Source organism: Rhinopithecus bieti, unplaced genomic scaffold (genome assembly GCF_001698545.2).
Source record: "Rhinopithecus bieti isolate Rb0 unplaced genomic scaffold, ASM169854v2 scaffold_20098, whole genome shotgun sequence".
Classification (NCBI taxonomy): Eukaryota; Metazoa; Chordata; class Mammalia; order Primates; family Cercopithecidae; genus Rhinopithecus; species Rhinopithecus bieti.
The window spans coordinates 3,539,005-3,549,301 of NW_016810571.1; the positions used below are offsets into that span (position 1 = coordinate 3,539,005).

The 10,297-nt window shown below is 39.9% G+C and overlaps 1 protein-coding gene across 4 annotated transcripts in view; it reads left to right on the forward strand.

Moving 5' to 3' along the window:
• Window positions 1-6,254: 6,254 nt before the first annotated feature.
• ARID1B (AT-rich interaction domain 1B) overlaps window positions 6,255-10,297 on the forward strand; it is a 103,364-nt gene continuing 99,321 nt past the window's right edge. For 2 of the 4 annotated variants that reach the window (XM_017892384.1, XM_017892386.1), the window contains exon 1: window positions 6,255-6,357. In XM_017892384.1, coding sequence (XP_017747873.1) covers window positions 6,276-6,357 — 82 coding nt within the window. In that variant the 5' untranslated portion in view covers window positions 6,255-6,275. The remainder of the gene's footprint in view (window positions 6,358-10,297) is intronic. The other 2 variants (XM_017892383.1, XM_017892385.1) reach the window with 1 other exon arrangement.

Genomic DNA, 10,297 nt, shown 5'->3' on the forward strand with positions numbered 1-10,297 from the left:
CCTTTAACAAAAGTCAGCACCCAGTTATGATAAAAACACTCAAGGAAGTAGCAATGGAGAGATACACTTTCAACATGGTAAAATGTATATGCTTTAGTTTCACTTATGGAATAGGGAAGCTCTAGAAGCATTTCCACTAAGATCACAAATGAGGCAAGGATCATCACTATCTTCAATACTGTTCAATAATGTACTACAGATATTAGCCAATGTAGTTAGGCAAGATAACTCCATTAAAGGCATAAGGAAGAGTATAGGAGAAATAAAACTGTCTATTTACAGATGATACAATAGTATGCCTGGAAAACCCCAGAGAATCAATGACAAATTAGCAGTGAAAGAATTCATTTAATGCAGTAGTGAGACATAAAATTAACATGCAAAAAGCAGTAGTCTTTCTATACATAAACAATAAGCAGTTAAAAGACATATAATGGTGAAGAGAATCCCATTTACAGTAACAGCAAGGAAGACTACGTGCTTAGGAATAAACTTAACATAAAATGTGCAAACCCTCGAGGTACCTAAAAGAAACTAAAGAAGACTTAAATGAAAGATGTCTCTTGTTCTTGGATGGGATGAACTCAGCAGTCATGAGTTCTCCTTAATTGATGATTTCAATCCAGTTGCCGTGAAAATATTAGTGAGCTATTTTATATGGTTGGACAGGTTGATGCTAAAGTTCATATAGAAAAACATGCAAGAAAACGTAGAAAACACTGGAAAAGAAAAGGTGAGGGGCACTATTCTTACTGGACATTAAAACGTGGTATAAAAATGCTAGAACTAAAAATAGTGTGTGCTGGCCAGTGGAATAGAAGAGGAAGTCTGGAATTTGACCAAATACATATGAAAATGTATTAAATGACAAAGACGATATTTCAAGTCACTGGGCTAAGAATGGATTTTTAAATAAATTGTGTTGGAATGCTTGGGGAGCCATGTGCCAAGAGATAAAGTTAGATCCATCCTCACATCAAATAAACTTGAGGGAGATGGAAAAAAACCATGCATGTACTCGAAGAAAACTAGGGTGAATTCCTCTTTAACCTCAGTATAGAGAGAATAGCTTCCTAACTGTGACTCGCAATCCAGAGGCAATAAAAATAAAGACTGGTAAATTTGACTACATTAAAAAAAAATTCCACTATAAAAGACACCGCAAGCAAAACTAAAAGACAACTGACAAAGTAGGAGAAGATACTCACAATATATACTACAAACAGAGGGCTAATATCTTTAATATATAAAGAACCCTTAAAAATTCCAGGGCAAAGGATTAAGAACGTAAACAGAAAAATAGAAAGACTTGAACAAACAGTTCACAAGAAAAGATATTAAAATGGTCCTAAAATATGAAAGAGTAGTCAAACTCATTCAGAATCAGTAAGACTGGTAATTTATTATTATTATTATTATTTTGAGATGGAGTCTTGCTCTGTTGTCCAGGCTGGAGTGCAGTGATGTGATCTCGGCTCACTGCAACCTCTGCCTCCTGGATTCAAGTGATTCCCCTGCCTCAGCCTCCCCAGTAGCTGGGGTTACAGGCACGCACCACCATGCCTGGCTAATTTTTGTATTTTTAATAGAAACGTGGTTTCACCATGTTCGTCAGGCTGGTCTCAAAGTCCTGACTTTGTGTTCTGCCCGCCTCAGCCTCCCAAAGTGCTGGGATTACAGGGGTGAACCACCGTACCTGGCCAAGACTGGTAAAATTTTTTTAAACAGCAATACAGTCTATTAGTGAGGTTCTGGAGAGACAGGTCTTTCAAACATTGCTTGTAGCAATGTAAATTGGTACAAAGTTTCTAGAAGGAAATTTGGAATTGTGTAACCTTTTAGACCCAACAGTCCCACTTCAGGGAATTTTCCCTGAACATAGACCCGAGCAATACAAAAATACATCCACAAAAGATTGGAAACTGTCTAAATGTCCACACACAGGAGAGTGTTGAATAAACTACGGAGCACACACACACGGGGGTATTGGGGAGCCCGGGACAGTATGTCCAGGACAGCGTGAAAAAAAAAGCAAAGCCCAAAAGATACTTAGGGTGTGCCACAAACTTACCAGCTTAAAACAAGTCACATTCATTATCTCTGTTCCCCTGGCAGAGAGTTCAGGCACCTCTTAGCTGGGTCCTTGCTCAGGACTTACAAGGCTGCAGTCAAGATGTTGGGCAGCCTGTATTCTCATCTGGAGTCCCAGCTTGGGAAGAGTCTACTTCCAGTTTCTTTCAGATTGTGGCAGCTTCATTTCCTTGCGGTTGTTGGAGTGAGGTCCTGAGATTCCGGAGGCCTCCCTGTTCTTGCCTTAGGCTCAGTTCACATCAGAGAGGCCTATTTCCTAGAAGGCCTGAGCCCTGTTGAAATGTCAGGCCCATACAGGATCATCTCTCTCCCTTTTGATTATTTCAAAGTCAGCTGATTAGGGAGTTTAATTATATCTGCAAAATCGTTTCACATTTGTCATCTGACATAATTGCAGGAGTGACAGCCCATCACTTTCTTCACATTCTGTGGATAGAATCACAGGTTCTGCTCTCAGTCGAAAGGAGGGGATTACTCACCAGTGTTACTCATTGGAGGTCACTTGAGGGTGTGTCTGCCACAGTGAGTGGAGAGAAATAGTCTAATAAATAAAAAACCAAGTGAGGAAGAAGACGGCGCTTCTCACAATGGAATTCCAGTAACTAAATGTGGAAGAAAAAGGGGAAACAGAGAATCCTCGTTAGCCAATACCACTGTAGTAAATGTAAACAAGATCTTCTAAAGGATCCTGAAATTCGTGGGTGCAGGTTTGAGGAGGCATAGGATTTGCATAGTCTTAAATATTTTCCAAAAAATACTTAACCAACTACAAAGGGAAAATAGATTGTACTGCGAAGGGTATGACATTTCTGTGGTACACTTCCCCAAATTCATAACCTCATTTTAGTGATAAAAATATTATCAGAGCAAATCAAATTTGGCAACATTCTACAAAATAACTGATCAGTACCCTTCAAAGGCGTCAGGGTCACAAAATAGAAGGAAAGACTGAGGTACCAACCAACTGGAGGAGGCTAAGAGGAAGTCACTAAATGCAATGTGCGATGATCCCCCAAACAAAGACATGACGTGGAAAAATGGGTATAATTCAAATGAGGTCTTTAGGTAAGCTTCTCTTCTAGGTAATTGTATTATGGTTATATAGGATGTTAACATTGGAGGGGTGAGCTAAAGGATATAAGGGAACTCCTTGCACTATTTTACAAGTTTTCTGTAAGTCTGAAATTAATTAAAATAAAGTATATTTTAAAATAATGATAGCATAGAATTAGGCTGATAATTTTTTGTCAGTAAAAGTAGAAATTCAGGTGACAGTTCTGCACCTAAATGTTGCATGTTGTTGTATACGTGATTATTGGAGAATACACAAGTGTATAATGGTGGAACTTATTCTAATTCATAGGATAGTTTTTTCCAGTTGTATTTTTTTCCATCATGCTTACATCATAATAGACATTGCTGAGGAAGGAACACAGGGCTCTTTTTTTTTTTTTTTTTAACTATTCTAATATTAAAGTGCCTTCATACAGTGGGTTGGTTCACTGTGCCTGGCAGTATTCTCTTTAAAAATTATTACCACACTTTGAGAGGTTTTACTTGTGACCAACACATGTCATATAAAAATCTATAGTTTTGAAAGTGTTTATTGCATTCGGTTGGTTCAGAGGGCTCTGAATTTTCTTCTTTATGTGGACCACGGACACAGATGAGTCTTCTGTCTCACGTTCTCAAATGCGTTTTCTGAGGCATCATCTGCTGTAACGATGTTTAAACTATGCCTGTGGAAGATCAAGTTGTTTCTTAGTAACTATAGTTACTGAATTATAGTAATTATGACTTAGTAGTTATGGAACTATGGATAGAAAGATAGGGAGTAAAGGAAAATGAATAAGATGGTTTGGGTGAATCTGTGTCATGATAAAGCTCTTGTTTCTTTAACAGAATGAATTTAATATGTGAATATTCTCGTTGCTTTAAAGGGACATCTGCTTTAGAATTGTACCACACAACTGGTAGTGCTGCTTGGCTGTGGCAGTATTTTGTGAATCATGGGATGCATTTCTTACAGCCTTTTTTATTTCTACTTGAAATATTGTGCATAAGAGCAGTGCCTCGGGCATGCACCATCTAAGCCACGGTGCCCTGTGTTCACATAGAATTACTGTTTGTTTTTACTGCCATGAGTCTGTGAATCCAGCCTGTCATGCAGAAGTGATCCTGATAATGTAAGCACTTACTGTCTTGCTGCAGCTGATTCCCCAGTGACATTTTAAAAAGTCAGTATTTGGCTGCAGAGTGCTTTAAATTTCTAAATGGACTATAGATTGGAGGCCTTAGGGTATTTCACAGGAAGCACATGACCCTGCAGTGAGCACACAGCAACTTTTGTAGATCTGTAGCCAAGTCGGTGACCAGTATTTACCCTTGAAATTGTTTTAGTTCAGAATGTTAAGTGTTTTTTACTTTACATTTAATTATTTGGTACTAATACTAATTGACTACAAATGTCTGACACTAAATGGATATTTAACGAAGTCTATGCTGTTTGTCCAGGTCTTTTATCCCGACTAGGTATGGTTCTGATGTAAAAAGCAGCTTCTAGCAGTGACACAATGCATATTTCTCAGTGTCTATAAATTCAGGTCTTTGATTTTCACTTCATCTGAAAATGAGAGTGGCAGTTACACACTCCGGAATACTCAGAAATACATTAACACGTTTTGCATTCTTCTCTAAATGAAGCCTAAGCCCCTGAAAACAATTGTTTTATAGTAATATTTTAACAGCTATTTGTATCTGTTATCTAAACTGAAAATCGTATTCCTGACCCTCTGGCTGCCACAGATACACCACGATTAGACTCAGTTTGGAGTGACAGTCCGGAGAGATTCTGGGACCGTGTCCTGCCTGGCCACGTGGGTAACACACCCATCTTGTAGAACCACAAGAGGGTTGGTTGTTGTACGTCGTCAAATACCAGGCTTTGTGCCGAATGTGTCCTGACCTTCACGGGGGCAAATTGGTGATGATCTTTAGGACATTAGTTTGTTTCTTTATTATTTGTATTTCTTTTGAGCAATATGCATGACTATGGAGCAGTGGGTCTGATGGGGTCAGAGCAGTTAGCCTGATCCAACCAGGGTGTCAGGACCACCGCACCAGAGGACTACGCAGTGTTCTTTTTGTGTGCGTATGAGTGTATTTGTGTTTCCAATTTATTGAAGCAAAGGGGGAGGGTAGAAGATAAAATAGCATGGTCCTCATGTCACGAGAGCTAGTGCCTTGAGGACTGTGCTAAATTCAACTGCCTTTTAAATTCCATTACATTTTTAGTCATAGAAATGCATCTAAACCTCTGAGCCAAAAGTGAGTTGAGATCATCAGCTACCTCTGATGATTTTAAATTTCAAAATCTCATCTCGTGCCTTCACATGACTCATCTTTCTTTTATCAATATAGTAAGAAGTATCTTCCTTTAAATAATATTATCAGATTATGATTTATTAAGTATTTGTTATGCTCAGAAAGGGATTGAAGGAATACGGATAAGATTCCTGTCTTAAGGAGCTTACGTTATATTTGGAAAAGACAAACTGAGCATACATTTAAAACTGGAAATTAAATAGATACTATTGCTGTATTAGCAATAAAGATCAAAAGAGATGCAGAATAATAGTCCCTTCTTTAGTGATCATATATACTGCATTTTATAGTAGAATTTTTTTTGTTTCTTAATGGAGGACTTCTAAGTTTATGTTAAGTCTCTCATTGACTAATGATGAAGATTTTTTAGAAGTCTATTGATATTACTGTATTGATTGGATATTACCATGAGTGATTGTCGGCCACTCTGCATGCCTGCCCACCTGGAAGCTCACGTAAGAGTCAGGAAGATGAGTTTGGCCCTACATTTTCTGAAATGCCTTGAAGAAGTGTGTGTCAAGAAATTTCAGCTACAGATTGATTCATGTATGAGTTTAGGAACTCATTCAGTAACAGCTTTTCAGCAGGTGTGTAGCTAAATATGTTTATTCATGTTTCTCTTTGTTTCCCAGGGAAAAGATGAACTATTACACTCTGAGCTATGTCTTTTTTTAATGGGGCTGTATCTTTTGTGATCATAAAAATTAAATGTAGCTATGTCTTGGTTTTGCATGACTGCACTGTTAATGCAAAGGGTTCCCCCATCTCCACTTTCCCTCCTGTGTTTTACAGGTAGTCAGATGCCTCCGCAGCCACCCGGGAGCCAGTCAGAATCCAGTTCCCATCCCGCCTTGAGCCAGTCACCAATGCCACAGGAAAGAGGTTCGTCTCCAGTTCATGTCTTACATGCCTATAGTGCTTTCAGGCGATAAGGCTTACGTGAGTTTGCTTACCTATGCACCTCCTTATCATTACTTTTTTTTAAAGGATGTTATGTTTTCTTATCAGATGGAAGAAACAAACAAAAACCCTTCCAATAAATATGGAGAGGAGGGAGGATGCTTTCTTGCAGGTGGGGTGAAGTTTTGTCAAAGTACAGTTCAAGGCCCTAAGAATGTGTGTGTCCACATAGCACCATGAAGCATGGTTCACATGTGACTGTAGTCTGGTATTAGATCTAGCTGTGTAAAAATAACTTTGAATGACTCAACTAGGGTATCAGTCCCCATGCGTATGTACGTGGGTTGGGGGTGAGGGGTTGTGTGTGTTAATACTGGTTATTCCCTGATATTTAATAGTAAGATTTTAAACCCAGAGCAAGACCCTGTCTTAATAAATGGTAAAATCTTAGAACTGGAGCAGACCTAAAACTTTCTATGGCCCTGGTCACCTAAAGCAACTGAGGAGTATAGAGGTTAGGTGTGACTTCCCTTATTCTCAGGAGCTAGTTAGTGCCAGTCCCAGAGAAAAAGAATATGGGCTTTTCTGAAACCTTTGGAGAGAAGTGGCCCCACATCTGCTAGTGCTCTTGACCTTGAGCTCAGTCCTGCTTGTCATCCCTGCCATGGGTTTCTTACTGCCTTGCAGAGACCTTGGGCCCACCCATAGTTACCTCTGTCTTCATTCTCACTTGAAGCAGTAAAGCTACACTTTGTGGTGGTTTTAATCCAGATTGGTGTACTGGGGAGGTACGAGAAGCCTACCTGTGCACCCCTGGTGCAGTGGCAGGTCACTTCCCTTGCTGTGGGGCAAGGCTCGCCTGCTCCATCCCACACCAAAAGAGAGAAATACCACTGTCCTCCACTCCCCTCCTCTCTCACACAGGCTTGGAGGCCAGAAGTTCCCACCTTGGCAGCTAATATGTACTGAGCTCCTTACCTCTACTGTTTATAACTTTTTGTATATGAGTTGTAGAGATGATGATTTGCTTCTGATTAGAATTATGATTTCTGATTAGAATTATGAGGTTTAAGTTATTTTACATGTTAAAACTCAGCAGCATGTTTAGAAAGTAATGTCAATGAAAAGATAGATTTGTTTTATCTACACATCATTTGTGTTGAATTGAATGTTTCAGAGGGATAAAATGAATTTTTCGTTTTCCAATACCATTACATATTTAACTTTTTATTATAATTTAAGGTATACTTGATAATATAATTTTTTTTTTTGTTTTTTTGTTTATTGGGGTTTTTTTGAGACGGAGTCTCCCTCTGTCGTCTGGGCTGGAGTGCAGTGGCCGGATCTCAGCTCACTGCAAGCTCCGCCTCCCGGGTTCACACCATTCTCCTGCCTCAGCCTCCCGAGTAGCTGGGACTACAGGCGCCCGCCACCTCGCCCGGCTAGTTATTTGTATTTTTTAGTAGAGACGGGGTTTCACCGTATTAGCCAGGATGGTCTCGATCTCCTGACCTCGTGATCCGCCCGTCTCGGCCTCCCAAAGTGCTGGGATTACAGGCTTGAGCCACTGCGCCCAGCCAATATAATGTTTTAATAATGGAATAGTTCATGGTTTTTAAACTTTAGAGTGTGTGAGAATCATCTGGAGGACTGTTAAAAGAGATTCCTAGGCCCCACCCCCAAGTTTCCGATTCAGAAGGTTTGAATTGGGACATTTAAAACCTCCATTTTTGGCAAGTTCTCAGATATTGCTGATGCCGGTGACTTGAGGACCGTACCTTGAGAACCACTGCCTCCTAATGGTGCAATAATAAGTTTTCGAGGTGGGAGAATCACCTGAGCCCATGGAGGTCAAGGTTGCAATGAGCTGCAATCACACCATTCACTGTACTCCACCCTGAGCAACACCCTGTCTCAAAAAAATAAAAATAGATTTTAATAATTGTGTGAATATGTGCATTTGTTTCCCTGAATTCTCTACTGTGACCTGCTGTAAATCATCCTTTCATCCCATATCATCTCTATAAATTGCTTGATCTGTATTAACTCCTCATGTGGCTCTGGTCATCTTGAAGGCATTATAGAAGTTCATAGTGTGCTGGTGCCAAGCAAGCGTGACTCTGACTAAAATCCTGTTTTGGGTTGTGAGTTGCACCTGTGTTGTATGGTTGGGTCACTGTGGGGAAAAAGGAAATTGTCCTGCACTGGATGCCTGCTCGGGTCAGGCAGAGAACTGAGATGAAGACTCACCCCATAACCCTGTAACATCACTCTCCCAGTTCTTTCTATTTTAACACGTGTTAAAGGGTAAGAGGTCCCTTATTTGACAGTCTTAAAATTTTAACCTTTGTTACTAGGAAGAAAAAAGAAAGAAAGAAAAGAGAAACCCTCTCCTTGAACAATGTGTTTCCCAACCCTTTCCAACAGATACGTGCTTGGGAAATTGGGCAGTGTAGAAAGCCAGATGTGAAAAACAGGACGACAGTTAGGAAACTGAGCTAAATCAAACTTTTAGCTTAAATTAACACACTTTCAAGGCAAAATCTAGGCTTTTTAGTGGTACCATTGTATGGAAATTACCATGTTAATATGATTATTGTTTTTCTTTTGATTGCCTTTATTATATGTAGTGTAGTTTGGGTAACTGACACCAGATACGTAACAATCTGAGTGGTTATAATGACCACTTCTTTTTTTTTTTTTTTTTGAGATGGAGTTTCGCTCTTGTTGCCCAGGCAGGCTGGAGTGCAATGGCGCATTCTCAGCTCACTGCAACCTCTGCCTCCTGGGTTCAAGCAATTCTGCCTCAGCCTCCCAAGTAGCTGGGATTACAGGCATGTGCCACCACACGCAGCTGATTTTGTATTTCAGTAGAGATGAGGTTTCTCCATGTTGGTCAGGCTGGTCTCGAACTCCTGACCTCACGTAATCTACCCGCCTCGGCCTCCCGAAGTGCTGGGATTACAGGCGTGAGCCACCGCACCAGGCCATGACCATTTCTTTCAAATAGTAAATATAAATTATATAAGTTGCTAAATGTGAATCGATTTTTATGAATGTGATCTCTAGACCTCCTCTGAAGAGACATTATTATATTGTTATAGTTCGTTTTCACACTGCTATAAAGAACTACTAGAGACTGGGTCCTTTATAAAGAAAAGAGATTTAGCTGATCCTGCAGGCTGTGCAGCAGGCATGGCTGGGGAGGCCTGTGGAAACTTCCAGTCATGGTGGGAGGTGAAGGCAAATGTAGCACATCTCACATGGCAGGAGCAAGAGGAAGAGAGCGAAAGGGGAGGTGCTACACACTTTTAAACAACCATATCTCGTGAGTTCTCAAGAGATAGCACCAGGGGGATGATGCTAGACCATTAGAAACCACCCCCATGACCCAATCACCTCCCACCAGGCCCCACCTCCAACATTTGGGATCACAATCAACATGAGCTTTGGGTGGGTACACAAAGTCAATCTATATCGCTATGTGCATTCCCTTTTGTGTGTGTTTGTTGGTTAGGCAAGACCCTGAAAAGGAAAACTTCCTATTTTAAAGTGACTGTTATGTTAGAAGATGCTTTGCCTCGCATGAGTGAAATTTCCTCCAGCACTGGGTAGCAAGGTTCTAACGAAAATGGCTTTATTATGTGTTAAAATTTAGGAAAAAATGTTAGCTCCTAATAACCTTTGATCAAATGCCACTTGATCAGGTGTTTAAATGGCAAATGACAGTCACTTTAATGCTTTCATACAATAATAAAACCATTTGTTTGTTGGACCATCATGTGGTGTGTACCAGCAACATAACACAATGGAAAGTAAATCTAACAAAACTCTTACTAAGAAATTCCCTAAAAGTGATGCCTCCATATTGGAAAGTAACTTAACTTTGTTTATACTTTTTTTTTTTTTTTTTTTTTTTTTT